Genomic DNA, 20,962 nt, shown 5'->3' with positions numbered 1-20,962 from the left:
AAGATATAACAATTGTAAATATTTATGCACCCAACGTAGGAACACCTCAATACATAAGGCAAATGCTAACAGCCATAAAAGGGGAAATTGACAGTAACAGAATCATAGTAGGGGACTTTAACACCCGACTTTCACCAATGGATAGATCATCCAAAATGAAAATAAATAAGGAAATACAAGCTTTAAGTGATACATTAAAGAAAATGGACCTAATTGATATTTATAGGACATTCCATCCAAAAACAACAGAATACATTTTCCTCTCAAGTGCTCATGGAACATTCTCCAGGATAAACCATATCTTGTGTCACAAATCAAGCCATGGTTAATTTAAGAAAACTGAAATCGTATCAGGTATCCTTTCAAACCACAACACTATGACACTAGATATCAATGACAGGAAAAAATCTGTGAAAAATACTAACACAGGGAGGCTAAACAATACACTATTAAACAATCAAGAGATCACTGAAGAAATCAAAAACGAAATAAAAAATACCTAGAAACAAATGACAATGAAATCATAATGACCCAAAACCTATGCAGCAAAAGCATTCTAAGAGGGAAGTTTATAGCTATACAAGCCTACTTCAAGAAACAAGAAAAATCTCAAACAACCTAACATTACACCTAAAGCAATTAGAGAAAGAAGAACAAAAATACCCCAAAGTTAGCAAAAGGAAAGAAATCATAAATATCAGATCAGAAATAAATGAAAAAGAAATGAAGGAAATGATAGCAAAGAACAATAAAACTAAAAGCTGGTTCTTTGAGAAGATAAACAAAATTGATAAACCATTAGCCAGACTCATCAAGAAAAAAATGGAGAAGACTCAAATCAACAGAATTAGAAATGAAAAAGGAGAAGTAACAACTGACACTGCAGAAATACAAAGGATCATGAGAGATTACTACAAGCAACTATATGCCAATAAAATGGACAACCTGGAAGAAATGGACAAATTCTTAGAAAAGCACAACCTTCCGCAAGTGAACCAGGAAGAAATAGAAAATATAAACAGACCAATCACAAGCACCATAATGGAAAAGGAAATTAAAAACCTTCCAACAAACAAAAGCCCAGGACCATGTGGCTTCACAGGCGAATTCTATCAAACATTTAGAGAAGAGCTAACACCTATCCTTCTCAAACTCTTCCAAAACATAGCAGAGGGAGGAACACTCCCAAACTCATTCTATGAGGCCACCATCACCATGATACCAAAACCAGACAAAGATGTTACAAAAAAAGAAAATTACAGGCAAATATCACTGATGAATATAGATGAAAAAAATCCTCAACAAAATATTAGCAAAAAGAATCCATCAGCACATTAAGAGGATCATACACCATGATCAAGTGGGGTTTATCCCAGGAATGCAAGCATTCTTCAATATACGCAAATCAATCAACATGATACAGCATATTAACAAACGGAAGGAGAAAAACCATATGATCATCTCAATAGATGCAGAGAAAGCTTTCAACAAAATTCAACACCCATTTATGATAAACACCCTCTAGAAAGTAGGCAGAGAGGGAACTTACCTCAACAAAATAAAGGCCATATATGACAAACCCACAGCCAATATCGTTTTCAAAAGTGAAAAACTGAAACCATTTCCTCTAAGATCAGGAATAAGACAAGGTTGCCCACTCTCGCCACTATTATTCAATATAGTTTTGGAAGTTTTAGCCATGGCAATCAGAGAAGAAAAAGAAATAAAAGGAATGTAAATTGGAAAAGAAGAAGTAGAACTATCACTGTTTGCAGATGACATGATACTATACATAGAAAATCCTAAAAATGTTACCAGAAAACTACTAGAGCTAATAAATGAAGTTGGTAAAGTAGCAGGATACAAAATTAATGCACAGAAATCTCTTGCATTTCTACACACTAATGAAGAAAAATCTGAAAGGGAAATTAAGGAAGCACACCCATTTACCATTACAACAAAAAGAATAAAATACCTAGGAATAAACCTACCTAGGGAGACAAAAGACCTGTACACAGAAAACTATAAGACACTGATGAAAAAAATTAAAGATGATAGAAACAGATGGAGAGATATACCATGTTCTTAGATTGGAAGAATCAACATTGTGAAAATGACTCTACTACCCAAAGCAATCTACAGATTCAATGCAATCCCTATGAAACTACCACTGGCATTTTTCACAGAACTAGAACAAAAAATTTCACAATTTGTATGGAAAAACAAAAGACCCCTGAATGGCCAAAGCAATCTTGAGAAAGAAAAACGGAGCTGGAAGAATCAGGCTGCCTTACTTCAGACTATACTACAAAGCTACAGTAATCAAGACAGTATGGTACTGGCACAAAAACAGAAATGTAGATCAACAAAACAGGATAGAAAGCCTAGAGATAAACCCACGCACATATGGTCACCTTATCTTTGATAAATGAGGCAAAAATATAAAATGGAGAAAAGACAGATTCTTCAATAAGTGGTGCTGGAAAAACTGGATAGCTACATGTAAAAGAATGAAATTAGAACACTCCCTAACACCATACACAAAAATAAACTCAAAATGGATTAAAGACCTAAATGTAAGGCCAGACACTATCAAACTCTTAGAGGAAAACATAGGCAGAACCCTCTGACATAACTCACAGCAAGATCCTTTTGACCCACCTTCTAGAGAAATGGAAATAAAAACAAAAATAAACAAATATGGACCTAATGAAACTTAAAAGCTTTTGCACAGCAAAGGAAACTATAAACAAGATGAAAAGACAACCCTCAGAATGGGAGAAAATATTTGCAAACAAAGTAACTGACAAACGATTTATCTCCAAAATATACAAGCAGCACTTGCTGTTCAATATCAAAAAAGCAAACAACCCAATCAAAAAATGGGCAGAAGACCTAAATAGACATTTCTCTTAAGAAGATATACAGATTGACAACAAACATATGAAAGGATGCTCAACATCACTAATCATTAGAGAAATGCAAATCAAAAGTACAATGAGATATCATCTCACACTGGTCAGAATGGCCACCATCAAAAAATCTACAAACAGTAAATGCCTGAGAGGGTGTGTAGAAAAGAGAACCCTCTTGCACTGTTGGTGGGAATGTAAATTGATACATCCACTATGGAGAACAGTATGGAGGTTACTTAAAAAACTAAAAATAGAACTACCATACAACCCAGCAATCCCACTACTGGGCATATACCCTGAGAAAACCAGAATTCAAAAAGAGTCATGTACCAAAATGTTCATTGCAGCTCTATTTACAATAGCCAGGACATGGAAGCAACGTAAGTGTCCATCAACAGATGAATGGATAAAGAAGATGTGGCACATATATACAATGGAATATTACTCAGCCATAAAAAGAAACAAAATTGATTTATTTGTAGTGAGGTGGATGGACCCAGAGTCTGTCATACAGAGTGAAGTAAGTCAGAAAGAGAAAAACAAATATGCTACCACATATATATGGAATCTAAAAAAAAAAAAAAAAAAAAGGTTCTGAAGAACCTAAGGGCAGGACAGGAATAAAAGCACAGATGTAGAGATTGGACTTGAGGACACGGGGAGGGGGAAGGGTAAGCTGGGACAAACTGAGAGAGTGACATTGACATATATACACTACCAAATGTAAAACAGCTAGCTAGTGGGAAGCAGCCACATAGCACAGGGAGATCAGCTTGGTGCTTTGTGACCACCTAGAAGGGTGGAATAGGGAGGGTGGGAGGGAGATGCAAGAGGGAGGGGATATGGGGTATATGTATATGTATAGCTGATTAACTTTGTTATACAGCAGCAACTAACACAACAATGTAAAGCAATTATACTCCAATAAAGATGTTAAAAAAAAATGCTGAAAACCCCATATCCTCATCCTTTTTCCCTTTATTGCTCTCAACCTGACAGCATAGATTATCCCTTCCAGGCAGGAATCTCTCCTGGCATTTTGTCCCTACGTATCCAAGCCCAGTTTGATGACCTTCCAAGAAATTCTTTAAACTGTCAAATATCCTATAATAAAATCACTTCCATTTCAACTAGCTAAAGCAAATTATATTCTTTGGATCTATGAAAACTGACCAATATTCCAGGTGGCTTTTATTCCAGGATTGCAAAGATGGCTTAAATTTATTAGGCCTGTTAGTAAAAGAAATACATAATCTTAGTAGAATTATGATCTCAATAAATGTCAAGCCTGAGGAAAGGAGGGATGTTTATTATTTCTTTTTTTCTCTTTTTTTTCTTTTCTTTCCTTTCATTCCCTTTTCTTTTCTTTTCCTCTCTTCACTTCTCTTATTTTCTCTTCTTCTGTCTCTTCTTCTATCTCTGCCTCTATTTGTGTTTATCCCCTTCAGTTATATAAAACCAATGATCAGTCAGAATCATGATTAAAATAAAAACACTGTAGACTTTCTGTGGTATAGTAGTTCAAGCTACAGTCTTCAGAATTTTAGAAACCTGAGTTGGAATTCCAGCTGAGTCATTTACCAGCACTGTGACCTCTAGTCAGGTTCTTAACTGCTCTAAGCTTCAATTTCCTTATCTGTAAAATGAGACAATAATCATGTGTACTGAGGATTAATACTCAAAAGAAGTAGATAGCTTTCAGGATTTCCAATTTAGAGAAACTTGAAATGTATATAGCATTTGGCTATAGAATAATCTTAGGAAAGGTAATATTTGTAAATCCAAACAGCTGTTGGCAGGAATGCAGTTATCTCTTAGGCAATGGTTATCACATAAATACCTGCTAAAGCAGAAGCCAGACTTTCAGACCACAAGATGAGATACTGACAAATAACAAGAGCAATTAAGTACTGAATTCCCTAGCACCAAGTTAGTCTCATACAGATAATTTGTATCCAGGATTGGTCCAGCTATGTTTATAGAGTTGTAGGGAAGAAGAGGGATAAGCTACAGAAAATTTGGCAGGCTACTTGTATAGCTTGATAGGCTCTGTTACATATATCAGGTTATCAATGGCTAATGTAATAAAATGAGTATTTCAATTTTAATATGATAAAACACTAGAAAAGAAACGAGGCCTTAAGTGAGCTTTTTTCACCATTAATTCATACAATTCATTCTTTCATCTACTATTAGTATATTATATACTAGTTCTATACTAGACACTGAAATAGGGAATATAAAGAATATAAAATATTTCTGTATTTATGAAAATCGGCATCTATTGGGGAAGACTGTAAATATATTTATAATATAATTTTATACTTCTATATTAGAAGTGAAATTAAAGTATTGTGGAGACTTTGGGGACGAAGTTTCACAGAGGGGGTGGCATTTAATTGGACATTAAGTGAGGATTAGAAGTTTGCCAGACAGAAAACTGAAGATAAAGGAAATAGCTTTTATAATTCAGCACAGTGGATATTCCTTACTCTGTATTAATGTAATAACCAATTAACAATTGACAGAAAAAGAAGAGTAATGTGCATTCTAATTACTTAAATAATCAACCCGGCGATTATGAACAAAGATTCCTGTGTCAGGAATAAGACCCACATCTTACATGTGTCATTACTAACTGTGATAGGAAGAATAATGCCCCTTTTCTTCCTCCAATGATGTCCATGGCAAAGGAGAATTAAGACTGAAGGTGAAATTAAGGTAGCTAATCACCTGACTTTAAAATAGGGAGATTTTCCTGGGTTATCTGGTAGACCTAGTGAAATCATGAAGGTCCTTAAATATCATAGGGAGACACAGAGAGTCAGAATCAGAGTGATGCATCATAAGAAAGGCTTAATAGGCCATTGTTTTAAAGATGGAAAGAGGCAAGGAAATGCAGGCAAACTCTTGTAGCTCAAAAAAGTAAGTAAATGGATTATCTCCCAGAGTCTCCAGAAAAAACTCAGCCCTGCCAACACTTTGATTCCAGTCTAGGGAGACCTAATTCTGACCTCTGACTTTCAGAACTATATGAAACTAAAATGAGAATTGTTTAAAGACATCAAGTTTGTGGTAAATTGTTACAGGAACAAAATAAAACTAATACACTAATGACGACTTTTAAAGATATAACAATCAGGTAAATATAAATATATTTTAGTGTATACTTATGAAAGCCTAGACTACCTATAAACTATTATTTTAATATAGATATAGACAATCTTCATCCTATTTGATGAACAGATCTGCATCTGCATGTACAGACGAAGGCAATCAACAACAGTGGATAACATGAAAATCCTTCCTATTTCTTATCATTTGTGTTTTATTAGTACCATTTGATTTTCTAGGAATTGACAAATTTTGAATGAAGTTCAGATCCCATTCTGTGGAAATCGAGCTCAAGAAGAATGATAAAATTTTCTTCATTTTGCATCTTAAAATTTGCTCAACTTGCTATGGTATGAATATGTGTGTCCCCCAACCTTTATATGTTGAAACCTTAACATGCCGAGGTGATAGTATTAGGACATAGGGCCTTTGGGAGGGGATTAAACCATGAGGTCAGAGCCCTCAGGAATGGGATGAGTGCCCTTATAAAAAAGGCCTCAGAAAGCTCCCTTGCTACTTTTGCCATGTGAGGGCTACAACGAAAAGACAAAAAGAAGGTGTCTAGGAAGTGGGCCCTCACCAGACACTGAATCTGCCCGTGCTTTGATCCTGGACTCCTAGTCTCCCGAACTGTGAGAAATCAATACATTTCTGTTGTTTATATGCTTCCTAGTTTACGATATTTTCTTAGATCAGCCTGAACAGACTAAGACACAACTCTTGCTTGCTCCCTGTACCTCACTGCTTGTAGAAGGCAGTCGAAGTTCTCTATAAAGCATGTGAAGTCCTTCACAACAAACAAATTCTTCCTTGCCACGTGGGCAACACGCAACTGAATATTTATAATGTCTAGAACTTCGTGGTCTAGCTTGAGACCTTGGCGCTTACTTCTCCTTTGCCTCACGACACTTCCCTTTCCTCAACTGCATCTCTGAACTTTTGAAATACTTGACATTTTTCCAGGCCCTGCTGAACTACAGCCAGCATTATGATATTCTGTAGCTTTATACAGTCTGAAGAAAATATTTCTGCCCCAGTACCTTTACATAAGGTCTTACACATAGTAGGAACTCAATAAATGTTTGTTGATTGTTCTGAATGTCTCACTACATTCAAGAAAATAACAGAAATGGTGAGAAATGATAATAGTAGAACTATTATCACTAAGTGAGTAAGGCCCACAGGCAAGAACAAGAAAGAGGAGAGGAACAGCTAATGTTAACAAGAGGACAGACCACTGTCGGTTTTATTCATGTAGGCATTATTACCAGAAACTATGACCCATCTCTCTTTAACATGGTGTAGCAGCTGGCATGGCTCCATTTTCCTACTTGGCTCTCTTGCCAGCTTCTATTGTCTGGCAAAGACACTTAAGGGAGAAAAGTGAGCTTAATTCTTCTACCCTTAATTATGCTTTGACAATTCAGCCCAGCTTTTTCAAAACTTCCAGCTCAAATACTGCTGCCAAAGACTTTCTTGTTAAGCAGGGCCTAACTACTTTAAATGAATTTTTATTCTTCTTGTTTTTTATGGTCAAAATAAGCAACTTGGATGAACACACACATCATTAAGTCTAGTGACTAGTCTAAGATAGCACAGGTGTTTGGCATTACATAGACAATGGAGGACAAGTTTATTTTCTGACTTGATTATAATGAATCACATTTTTGTTTTCCATTGAGAGTTTTAACTCGGTGTATGAATTTCCTCAAGGCTTTTCAGTGCCTTTGGGGAGAGGGTGAGTCAGAAGGTGATAGGTCTGGTTCTCTGTACTAGGTCAACTTTGGTCTCCAAGGAGACAGAAGGAAGGAAAAAGCTTGGAGACATGGAAAAAGAAGTTTGCCTGTGTGGAGTCTGTAAGGAATAAAGGTTGTTGAAACAGATTCCTGTATATATTTATATATAAGAAGGGATTTTCTTTTCCCTTGGTGAGGAAGAACATAAATTGTTTCACAGATGTTATGTGGGAAAGAAGAAAAGAACTTGAATTTTTATTCTTAATAAGAAATACATGAATCAGATTCTAATATAACAGGTTTAGCCAACATTTTCAGTGCTTGTCACATCTCCTGAGATAAGAGTTTCTTATCAGATTTGCTAGAGTAAAAGAGATTACCTGAGAAAAAGGGCAAGTCCCAGTACAGACAGAAGCTGACTGCTGATAATATAATGCAAAAGCTTAAAAGAAAACAGAGCATTTCCTTAGCTGAAAATCTGACATCAATAATTACTCAGAATATTCAAATTACATCTATCTTCAAAATTATTGCTATTAAGCTGCTGATTAGAGGCTAATATCCATCTGGCAATTGGTTACCTTCTAATTTCTTGCACTAGAAATAAGTCACTATCCAAGAGGAAGAAAGTTAAGTATTTGCAAAAGCACATTGCACCCTTCCTGATCTCTTTTGGAATTCATTTTAAAGTAAAACACAAGAAAAGATGCTCAACATCACTAATGATTAGAGAAATGCAAATCAAAACTACAATGAGGTATCACCTCACACCGGTCAGAATAGCCATCATCAAAAAATCTACAAACAATAAATGCTGGAGAGGATGTGTAGAAAAGGGAACCCTCTTGCACTGTTGGTGGGAATGTAAATTGATACAGCCACTATGGAGAACAGTATAGAAATTCCTTAAGAAACTAAAAACAGAGCTACCATATGACCCAGCAATCCCACTCCTGGGCATATACCCTGAGAAAACCATAATTCGAAAGGATGCATGCACCCCAATGCTCATTGCAGCACTATTTACAATACCCAGGACATGGAAGAGACCTAAATGCCCATCGGCAGATGAATGGATAAAGAAGGTGTGGCACATGTATACAATGGAATATTACTCAGCCATAAAAAGGGACAAAACTGTGCAATTTGCAGAGATGTGGATGGACTGTCAAACAGAGTGAAGTGAGTCAGAAAGAGAAAAACAAATACAGTAAAATATTGCTTATATGTGGAATCTAGAAATATGATACAGATGAACTTGTTTGCAAAGCAGAAATAGAGTCACAGACATAGAGAACAGATGTATGGTTACCAAGGGGGAAAGGGAAGGTGGGATGAATTGGGACATTGGGATTGACAAATATAACTACTGTGTATAAAATAGATAACTAATGAGAACCTACTGTGTAGCACAGGGAACTCCCCTCAATGCTCTGTGGTGACCTAAATGGGAAGGAAATCTAAAAAAGAGGGGATATGTGTATTCAATATATATGTATAACTGGTTCACTTTGTTGTACAGCAGAAACTAACACAACATTGTAAAGCAACTATACTCTAATAAAAAATAAATTAAAAATAAAATAAAATAAGTGAATAACAACAAAAATAAATAAAGTGATGTTCATACACTTCCCTAAACTATTAAGAATATCTTTTACTGTAGACAAGGGTAAATAGAATTTTCTGATTATTCATAATGACTATCCAACTTTTAATTTGCGTCATCCATATGCCAATTTTGCCCAGCAGAGTTACTACAGGTATTAGAACCTCTGACAAATTATTTATGGGTGCTTTGAAAACTGCACAGAAGAAATGTTAAATCTGTGATACAAAAAACCTCAGAACAGAATATTTGCTTGTTTTACTCACTGTATTGCATCTGTCAGCATGGCCATTTAATACCCCCATATAGTATAATTAAAACAAAGGATGTCCAATGTCTTAATAAAACACTTTAGGTCTAATATTCTTTAACCTTGTGTAGTTAGCAAAGTAAATACAATCATTTCTAAATTATTTGATGTATGGCAGAATTAACTGTACTTAATTCCTCGCACATTTTATTTTACCGCTGATATGATTCAGCTTCCAAAATTCATTTGTTATTTAAGTAAATGATTCCAAGATAGAACAGATGGAAGTCATTGCCAGATAAACTAAACTCATGCTGAGTCCACCTCTGACAGCTTCTCATATTCATGGTCCATCTCAAATGGTCATGTTAATAATGAATCACAGCCTTGGAATTTTACCTTGATTATTAATTTCTTATTTAAAAAAAAATGTGTTACAGTATACTTCACACTTATAAGGTAAATCCTGAAGTGATGCAAGAGCTTATATTTTAAAACAACAAAGAATAAGTGTATATGATCCAGAATGTGTATGAAATGGTAATGTTAAGATAAAAAATAAACACTGGATGTACTAAACATGAGATCAGCTGCTTAAATTATCATTAATAATGATATTATCTTAAATATAGTGTTAATCCCAAGCCAATTCCAATACCTGACGTCTTCATTAAATGTTAAAAGAAATCTTGTTAATATTGGTGTGCAGAGCAATGACTGCCACATCCGCTATTATCTCACATCAAGGTTTTCTAGACACTCGGGAGCAACAGGTATTGAGGAACAGAGCACACTGCTGACATCAACTGTTTCCAAATAAAACTGTCCTGGCATCTTGTTGGCAGACAGAACATGTATTTCAGTGATGTCAATCCACTCTTAAGTGGGTCCCCAAACCAAAGTTGAGGTCATAATGACTCAGTTTCTTAAAATTCATTTTCTTTCAAGAAACACATAAAGTTGTTTTTATTTCCCCAAATTTCAAGGCTTTTATTGGCTTTAGAATTTGGCTAGCAGTAATTCAATATCCTGTCTTTTATGTACAAACTACCCCAGACCTTTTCACATTGTGTACCTGAATTCTTTCCTCCAATGTTCTGTACCTGTATTCTAAATTCAAGCTTTTCCTAGAAAATCCTCACTTTTGCCAATTATGAAATACCACCCAAATCTATGTATCTTGTAGTTTTCTGGAGCTCTTTGTTTTTTTTTTTTTTGCCATACGCAGGCCTCTCACTGTTGTGGCCTCTCCCGTTGCGGAGCACAGGCTCCGGACGCGCAGGCTCAGCGGCCATGGCTCACGGGCCCAGCCGCTCCGCGGCATGTGGGATCTTCCCGGACCGGGGCACGAACCCGTGTCCCCTGCATCGGCAGGCGGACTCCCAACCACTGCGCCACCAGGGAAGCCCTGGAGCTCTTTTTAACTCAATGATATAAACAGTGGATCCCTGAATTCGGTTTTCCAAGGTCATCTCTAACAGATGCTGAGTAAATCTTGTCCACTAAATATGTCAAAGGGACTTTGTGACCACAGTAAGCAGAGTATGGCCCAATGCTCTGAAAGTATGCTAAAATAAAGCTTTATACCATCAAAGTTTTCTCTCATTACCACATGGAGAACTCAAAAAAGTTAGGAGAAATCTAAGGCAGCAACCTATGCAAAGATGAAGAAATTCAATGAGATTTACATGTAAGGAAGAAAATGAATGTGTGACCTGTGGATGGGGTGGGAGGGTGTATGCCATTATTTTTAGCATGTATTAATGTTGACAAGTTCTATATCTTGGACATGCCTTACTGAAACCATTTGGATAGTGTGTGAGAAGGATTTGACAGCAATATAAAGCTAGCAAGCGACATGAAAGTATTTGCTTATTATTTCCATTATTTTTTTTTCCCCTTGAGGTCTGCTATGTCTGAGAGATACTGCATACCTTTTAAGAAAAATTAAAATTTGTTTTGGCTTTAATTTATGTAAAAGTAATTTTCATTTATTTTAAAATAATTTTACTTGATTTATCAGGATATACAATTATTATTTTTCTTTCCAGTGAATATTCATAATACATCAGTGATGCTGTCTGCAAAAGTTAAATAATAGATACAGTGTTTATTCAAAATTTATCTTGACAAAACCAGAAGGAAAAATGTTAACATAAAATAATACTATATAGACATAATATAGAAAGTATTGTTTGGTAGTTGTTATTTCAATTTTCCTCTCAGTGTTTATAATCAAGGCTTTAGTAAAATATTTTTATAGCCATGATTCTTTGATATTCTCAACCACAAGGTTTTAAGGACTATAAGTTAATTCAAATATGGTGACATTTAACTGAAGTTTCCAAATTTAATGGAAATTAAAATAGCATTGGAAAATATACTCAAATAAGTGCACAGATGCATATGTGTAAACATTTAAGGAAATCTCTCATTTCCTATTTCATTCCCTCAAATCCAAACTCCCTCACACATCACTGAGAATTTAATAGCACTGAAAACTGGATCAATAAAGGAATATCACATATTTATATGGTAGATTAAAAATTGCTCCAAATCCTTGTCATTCCCCATCAAGAGGTGCAATTTATTTCTCCTTTCCTTGAGTCAAGGTTGGCCTTGTGTTCAGGAAAGAATTAACATAGCAGTCTTGAGTCTGTCTGTTATGGGCTGAATTTTGTCCCCTCAAAATTTGCAGGTCGGAGTTTCAACCCCCAGGACCTCAGAATGTAACCGTATTTGGATACAAGGTCTTTAAAGAGATGTTAAAATGAGGCCACGGTGGCGGTGGGATGGGGGGTGAGGGCTCTAATCCACTATGACTGGTGTCCTTATGAAAAGAGGAAGAGACCCCAGGGTGTGCATGCACAGAGAAGACTCTGTTAATCGCTACATCATGATACCTATTTATTTGCAACATCAGAAAGATAGCAAAAGAGGTAAAAATAGGAAAATATAGAGAACCTTAGAATCAGGGATAATCTTTGATATTGCTCTTTGTTGATATCCCACATACAATCTATTAACAAATCCTGATGACTCACACTCAAAATGTATCTAAAATCCCACCAGTGTTTATTAGCCTGTCAACATTTACCACGCCATCTCTTACCTATAGGAGCTTTGCCTTCCTTCTTCTACCATGTCCTTTTGCTGCCTACGTCTACACGGAAATCAGAGTAACAGTTTTGAAATAAAGTCTGATTATGTCATTCTTTTTTCCCAAAACACTCCAGTGGTTTCCCATCTCAGGCAATGTAAGATTCCAAGTCTTTAACACGGTCTACAAGGCCCTTCATGATCTGGTTTCTCTCTGACTTGATCTTTTATTACCTGCACACTCATTCACTCTGCTCCAGCCACAATGTCACTCTTGCCGATCCTAAAAAGGTCAAATGTTTCCCTGCCTCACGGCTTTTGCACTTGTCTTCAAGCCTCTTCCCATAGAGAGATGAGTGGCTTTCTCTTGTTTTTCATTTTAGTCTCTGCTAAACCATCTCCTAATCAGAGTAACCTTCTTTGACCATCCTTTTTGAAACAGCAACATACTTTAAAGTCACTTCCTATCTTCCAAATCCTGCTTTATTTTTCATTATAGCATTTATCATCCCTACCTGACATGCTATATATTTATTCTTTTGCTGTGTATCACTCCTCACTAGAACCCAAATACCATGAAAGCAGGAATTCAGTCTGTGCTGTTTACATTGAAGCACCAGTGTCTAGAACATTATCAAGCACGTGGTAGGTATTTTATAAATTGAGTCATCAACAGATGAATGAATGAATAGATGGCCTAGTCAAAAACTAACCAAAAATGCAGAATATACCATTTTGGGCTCTTTCTGGGACAACCAAAAAGTGAATTCCAATAATAAAAAGAGACCATTAAATTCAGTAAATGAAAAACAACAATAAACACACAAAAAAATCTCAACCAATGCAGGATATGCAACAGATGATGTTATGAGGTCACACCACTATCTGACTCCACTCCCTCAGAGCCTCCAAATGTGTTCTTTTCCACTATGGTGTTTTTAGACCAAATAAACTGACACTACTTAGTATATTGATGTTATATAAAGAGTAAAATATCAATAGTGCTTTGTTCACAATGAGGTTTTTCCCAGAATCTAATGTGATTAAATAACGTTCCTTCAGTGGAGATTGTATTTAGAAAGTTACCAGGTTAATGCACAGGAGGAGGTTTGGGGAATTAAAGAAAAATATACTGTGGTGTGTTCCTGATAAAAAGATACCATACATCCTATGATTACACAAATTATTATGTATTCCTTTTTTCCAAGTAATGTTTTATGTATATTTACCAGTTTCCCCTTAAGACAAATGCATTATATTAACTTCTTCTCCCTCATAATTGATAAACATTTCCATTAATCATTTTTCATGAGAGGAAACTGATATATGAGCTCATCTGAATACTCGAGGGTATAAAATAAGTAGCATGCCTTCTAGGAATGAATATTAAACATTATTCTTCATCAAAGTAAAGACTTTATATTTCTACTCTCACATTTAGAAATGAAGTACAAGGAGTTGAGTGGAAATATTTCTGTTTCATGTTATTTCTAATATATAGAACTTTCTTGCTTTAACGGATATCTCTGTAAAAAAAAAGATTGGTTAAAACATATACTGTTTGCTATGTGCTATTCTAAGCACTTTCTATTTAATAACTTGTTTAACCTTATAAGAACACAATGAAGAAGCAATTGCTATTGTTCCCATTTTACAGATGGAGAAATTGAGACACAAAGTAACTGGCTCACAGTTATAAAAATAGAAAGTGGCAGAACTGGGATTTGATCCTAGGAAGTCTCTTAACTAGGCTACACTGCCTCTAATGTTCCCAACTCTCTTTTCTGCTTTCTTAAAAAAATATATTGTTCTTAAAATAGAAATAAGTGGTCATTATAGAAACTATAGGAAAAAAATTTATAGTCCATCTAAATGGTTGATTGTAGATAACTGTATATTTTCTGGGTTTTTTTTCCCTACTCAGTATTTATTTTATATAATTGAGAGCAAACTATGTGTGTTACTACATGTTACTAAGTCCTGAGTTTAGGCTCTATGGTCAAGTGGATCATAACATCCCCACATTGGCTAGCAGGATAAAATTTTTGAGACCTTCATGTATTTCTCTATTTCTTCCTCTGTGTCCCTTGCTTAAATAAGGGAGATGAAGAAAAGTAGTCAGAGAACCTTGGAATTCCATAGGAGAGGAGACCCAGGAAAGAGCCCAGCACCACTCTGTGTCAGCTCCTGGGGAAGATGGCTGGACTTCAGGGAGGGTGGCTCCACTGTGCATTCTAGGCACTGGATACCCAAGCACCTTACACATGCCAGGAACCCACTAACAGAGAGAAGCAGCAGTCAATGGGGTCACGAAGGCAATGGGTGATTTTTATTTTCAGACTTTGACTGAAGATTGGTGCATGGAGGACAGTCTTGGTGCACTTTTGAAACAATGTCTAAAGAAAAGGCAAATTGAATTTGTTTCTTTCCTGTTGGCTTTATCACAGGATAAGGATAAAGAATAAGGTAGGATAATACCTGTGTCTAACTTATGCAATCAAAAAAGATGCTTTCTGGAGGAAAAGGGATTAAGATCTAGCCATCAGGCTTCATTGAAGAACAAATAAATTTAAAAATATGTGATGAATGTGGTTGGCAAAAAGAACATGGCCCATAATCAAGTGTACTATTAACGGAGGGGTCAGGAACAATGAGCCAGCTTTAGCTTCAAGAATGTTAGTTCCAGGAATGGATGGAGGCTGTAATACCTGTGTATACACAAATAAATTAAAAGCGTCATCCTACTAAAGAACAGTAATATTTGATGGCCCCAAAGCATTTTTGGTGTGGTACATCTGACTGAGGCCACAAAGGAAGAGACAAGGCAGATGAAGGAAATCAGGGAGAATGGCAGAGGGAACAGGTAGAATAGGGTAGAATGGGCACATCAAAATTAACAATGTCAACTTGGTTATTCTACAGAAAAACATAAAACTTTTAATTAACAGTTAAGCAGTCTACTCCCTTTTTCCTTATATCAAAGTCTCACTTAGATCAATTAACTTGCACTATTATGATTCTATTATGGCTGTTTAATAAAATATTGTTTCCACCCATGTGAAATTAGTTATCCCTTGGCCTTTCCATAATAATGTAGTGGCATATGTGTCAGACCACATATGTATATATTTTATGGAATGCTGAAAACTCTATTAAAAAATTGAACTCTATTAAAAATTTTGTCCTTTGTTTCCAAATATATGTCCATAACAATAGTCTGCATAATTATAAAAACCTGGACTCCTAGAAACTTCTCAGTAACAAGAGTCTGACTGGGAAATCTGTGAGTTTATTACCTGTGGTATAGGTGGAGGATTGTGAATTATACATCTTTTTATATGAAGGGGTTCACTCAAAAGCTTTCACTGCCAGGTGTGAACAGGGAATGGTGACTGTGGTGAACTGGTATCCATGTACCCTGTCCAGATGGAGAAACCCTACTTATCTCTGATCAGTCAGTTCTATCTGAAAGAAAGGCAGTTTCCTAGATCTTGCAATTTATTAAGAGAAGACTAGATGGATTTTTGTGAGAACTGTCCTCATTTTTGAAAGACTAAACCAAACAAAACACTATGGCAATGGGTTTTAAATGGTAAGGGTAAGAAATTTAGCACAAGGTGAACTGTTCTGTAAGGGAATAGAGTCGTGAGTAAGCATACAGGGCTTGGGCTATTTTTAAGAGCTGATCTGGTTTTGTTTAAAAATTAAATTGAAGTATGTACTCCAGTACTAGTAGTGCCAAAAAATAGTCTTATTATGGAAAAGAAGCATCTGGTGCCAAACAAAATTTAATTGTCATCTTTGATTCTTGTATCTCCAGAGCTTAACATACCTCTCTTGACCCCTTGGGTAAGTCTCCAGGATACTACCAGTTTTCTACTACCTTAAATTTAATAGATCCCACTGTGGTACATTCCTATTGATAGCCAATTTCTCATCTAACATTCAAGTCAATAATATAGGTAGAGATATTAGTGGGAAGGTAATTATTAGGGATTTAAAAAATATATTACATACCATTTGTCATTATGTCAAATGGTATGGTTAAAATAAATTTAATCTGAATGTCATTCTGAAGATAACCTTTAAAGGAAAGCATTTACTTGGATAAACACTTGAGCCAAAACAGGATATTTTCCGCCAACTGTTATATGAGTGCTTCCAAAATAGACCAAGAAAAGGATGGAATACTTTCATTAACCTAATTATTTCCCAGAAGAAAAGGTATAATTAAGTCTCTCAACCGGCCACCAAAGCTTATCTTTCAAAAGCCTTCCTTGTCTAATATTAGGGCAGATGGTTACGGAATTGGGTGCTGAAATCACTGTCTTAGAAAATACAACTAAAGTATCAAAGGTGATTGATCTTATTTTATTCTTGGGGAGTAAAAAAAAAAAGATAATCAATTTTTTTTCTAGTTAACCGTGTTGGTCAAATATCAAAAATTTAAATAAAGTTTCGGACATAAATGAATTAAAATTGCAAGATTTTTCAGGGTATCATCGGAAAACTCAATGTCTTCCGTGTTTTTTTGTTTTCAACAAATTTTTTTGCAATTAAAATGTACTATACTGCTAAGGTACATCTCAAAATAGTTTCTGTATATTTTGTGTTTATATAAGGATAAATAAGAATTCTATTAATCATTTATATGACAACAATTTATAAACTAAAAATAAAAGAAGCAAATGCAGGAGTTGTATAATTTGTAACCTTAATTTTAGATACTTCTAAATACTAGTGGATGTTTCTATATCTGTTAAAATTGTTTTGAAAAAATATAAATAATATTCCTATCACAGAAGAAGTAAATTAAGAGGTACTATAACTATATTGGTTAGCAAAAGCCAATATTATATATTATAAGCACTTGGAAGTTTTAACTGCATATTTACACATTAACACGGGAAAAATATTGATCTCTTAGAACAAGTCAGAGAAACTAACTAAAATAATTATATTTATATTAGCTTTATGTCAGCAGATTTTGGAATATATCTGACGTTTCCTTTTAACCCTGTTAAAAAATACATTAATTTTCAAGGAGGGTAGTCATTATCAGCATATTAAAAAGAGAAAATGGTTTCTAGAGATGCTGTGAGAATTCAGTTAAAAACTTTTTAAAAATATGATTTTTCTTTAAATTTTGTCCCATCTACCATAAGATGGAATATTAAGGAATACTAAACTTTGAAACATTAGTATTATTTTCTCCTTTTGTTGTAGAACGATAAAATATTTCTCAATAAATGATATAATCAGAATTCTATTTAGTATTTAACAATTCTCTGACATAAATGAGCCTTTAACAATTATTATTGTCTATCATTAAGCCACAAAGCACCTATAATTAGAAAACTAAAGACCCACGATGGAATTTATAACCTTCTATTATTTTCATTTTAACAATAGAGCAAATATTGAGTATACGGAAATCCACATCAGTCACTGTACTAGATGTAAGCAATATGAAGTTGAATAAGATTTTGTCTTCATATGAAAAACAATGACAAAGTTATGATAAAATACAAATCATCATAACCCCCCCAAATATGTTCACCTGTCTTTAAACTAAACTGAAACCATTGCACATAAGTGTATCATCCCAACTTTCCAAGTTTTTTTTTTTCTTTCCCATGATCTTAAGGAGTCCCTTTATTTACAATAATCCTAAAGAAATCCAAAAATCTCTGGTACACATATAAAATAGCTGATTTACAAGCTTTGGCTTAAAGAGAAACATCTAATCTTAAATAGCAAAACAAGAAGATGACGTCATATTTGTAATGTATACAGACTCCCAAACTGAAGAATTCTGCTAATCATACTTAGAGTATTTACTTAAATATTTTAAAAATGCAGTGTTTGGAGGAATGATTCCATATGTTAATTTTTTATTTCTACCATTAATTTGTAAAGAACACACAATTAATTAATTATGACCTAGAGTCATCAATGAAAATTCAACCAGCTAATGAAAGTTTAACTACTCAATGAGTGCTGAATAATTCATTCCAAGCTTATTGCTTAAATTAATATAAATACAAGATTTGAAACCTATAATTCATGTGACATCAAACTATTACAATGAAATTACTGTCTCTTACATGCAAGGCAAACAATGTGTTATATAAAGTATCAATTTCTATTCAAACTCTACCTTTATTTAGTAAGTAGAATGACAACAGACAAAACAACAACAAAATTTTAACATCTGAAACAAGATCCTTATGAACTAAAGCAGTTAACCTCACCATCTATGCCTGAACTACCTATTTTACTATAGTAAAATAAATATTTTTTAAAGATCCTAAAAGTATTGTAAACAATTATTAAAAATGTTTGCAATTTATTTTTTACCTTGAAAGGCGATGGCTCTTCAGTAAGAGGACTAACAGGAAGTGAAGTGGTGCTACTTGCTGGGCTCATATCTGTACTCTACAAGAAAAACAAAATTGAATTAGAGAGATACTTTTTTGTAGTCAATTTTTATTATTCCTAGTTTAGAACCTAACTCTTCTTGTTAAAATAAAAAACAAATATATAAGTGAAAATGGATATAGAAAAATTCAAATTATTATTGTATAATGAATCATTCCTTATTTAGAAATAATGAAGAAATTAATCAAATTATCACTTCTCAATTTGCATTTCAAGTGTATTTTATTAAATATAATAACCATCTTTTATGTTAGGATGGTATCTAGTATTATATTTGCTTAACATATTACCTTTTTTTGATAATTAAACTATACCTATAATGGTTCACTATGGTGCTATTTCAATGTCTTTCAGGCTGATTTTCAAATATGTGTTATTCATATTTTCCTTATATGGAGATTTGAGTCATTGTACCCAGTTTTTAATTCATGATGAAAAGCATATCTGCCATTAATTTACAATTGCAAAATGAAGAAATATTAAATTCTAAAAATTCCCATATTCATAGCTCTTGACAAACTTTCTTATTATATTCAGCTAAATAAAAATTTAAGGACAAAAGATTTACACAAATATAAGAGAATTATCAGAATGTTGCTAATGCTGTCCTTCTGGTCCTTTAAAAATGTAATCAATTAAAACTTAAGTAGGAGATTAGCCTATATAAAGAGATGCGTGTTAGAAGCTTGTCATTATTTTTTTCTAAAAGCAAGAAAAAGATATTGATAATAGGCAGCAACAGAAGTTATTTTACTATGCTCTCAACTCATTCTCTCAGAGGAATTCTTCCATTTAAGTAGATAAGCAAACAAAACATTGAAAAAAAAATACACACCTACATTTTTTCAGTTCCATTTCCAAATGTACATGGACACAAATACAGAAAAACTTTCAGTAAAGATTAAAGCAAAAACATGAATTAACCTTGATTGAGATAAGGGAACAAGTAGACAAGTTTGGCTGCCAAATTCTAACAAAAGAATACATTCAAAGAATACATGCTGCAGTTGCTACAAATTCTTAGTGTCTCTTTCTACTCAAATATTATTTTCAATTCACTTGATTCAGGTGCACAATAACCTGGACACATTTTAAATATCCATTAAAGTAGGATTACTTCTGACTGTCTATTCCAGAAACAATGGATATGAACTATAAATATAGGACCCAAGATACTCAGTATAATATTTTATACAACGTGTGCCTTCTTTAGAAATTGACATAAGCCTGAACATTGAGTTAAAATGTCTAAAGGAGGAAATTAGATAAAAACTGAACAATAATCTACTAAAGGAAACAGGAAAATACAGGCACCAGATAACTGAGGTGAGTTACTTACTGACTAATTTCTAAATATATTCAGAGCTTCTTGGCCATTTATTAGATCAAAATCAGGAAATATTCTGAACTTCTGACTTTCACTATCTGATTACATGATGTAATGGGGAAACAAAGAGGTTTTCTTAGGAATCAATTTACTGAAGGATTTTAACATAAGAAATGAGTAAAACATTTCTGGAGAAATAGAAAAACAAGACTCTTGAGCTGTTCCTCTCATCATTAGCTTTTTCATGAGAAATTAAGCAAGTGATAGAGCACAGTTCATATGTAGTTGAATTATCTGATATTTTCCTAAAATACTGACATTCTGCATAGCATATTAAAATATTATGTCCTTAAAAATCATATTCAGGAGACAGAGATGACATTCAGTTACAAAAATTTGAAAGCCTGGATCAGACGAAGGTTTTTTTAACTTCCATAAGAAGATGAGCTCAAAATAAAGCTTCATGGTTAA

General features: G+C 34.2%; 1 protein-coding gene across 4 annotated transcripts in view; it reads right to left on the bottom strand.

Annotated features, from left to right (window-relative positions):
- CCSER1 (coiled-coil serine rich protein 1) overlaps positions 1–20,962 on the bottom strand; it is a 926,333-nt gene that overhangs the window by 384,360 nt on the left and 521,011 nt on the right. For all 4 annotated transcript variants that reach the window (XM_060011987.1, XM_060011985.1, XM_060011986.1 and 1 more), the window contains exon 7: positions 19,084–19,161. In XM_060011987.1, the coding sequence (XP_059867970.1) occupies positions 19,084–19,161 (78 nt within the window). The remainder of the gene's footprint in view (positions 1–19,083; positions 19,162–20,962) is intronic.

Source organism: Delphinus delphis, chromosome 5 (assembly GCF_949987515.2).
Source record: "Delphinus delphis chromosome 5, mDelDel1.2, whole genome shotgun sequence".
NCBI classification, from domain to species: Eukaryota; Metazoa; Chordata; class Mammalia; order Artiodactyla; family Delphinidae; genus Delphinus; species Delphinus delphis.
The sequence above is the reverse complement of the archived record's forward strand: the minus strand, read 5'-3'. Positions and strand labels throughout refer to the sequence as shown.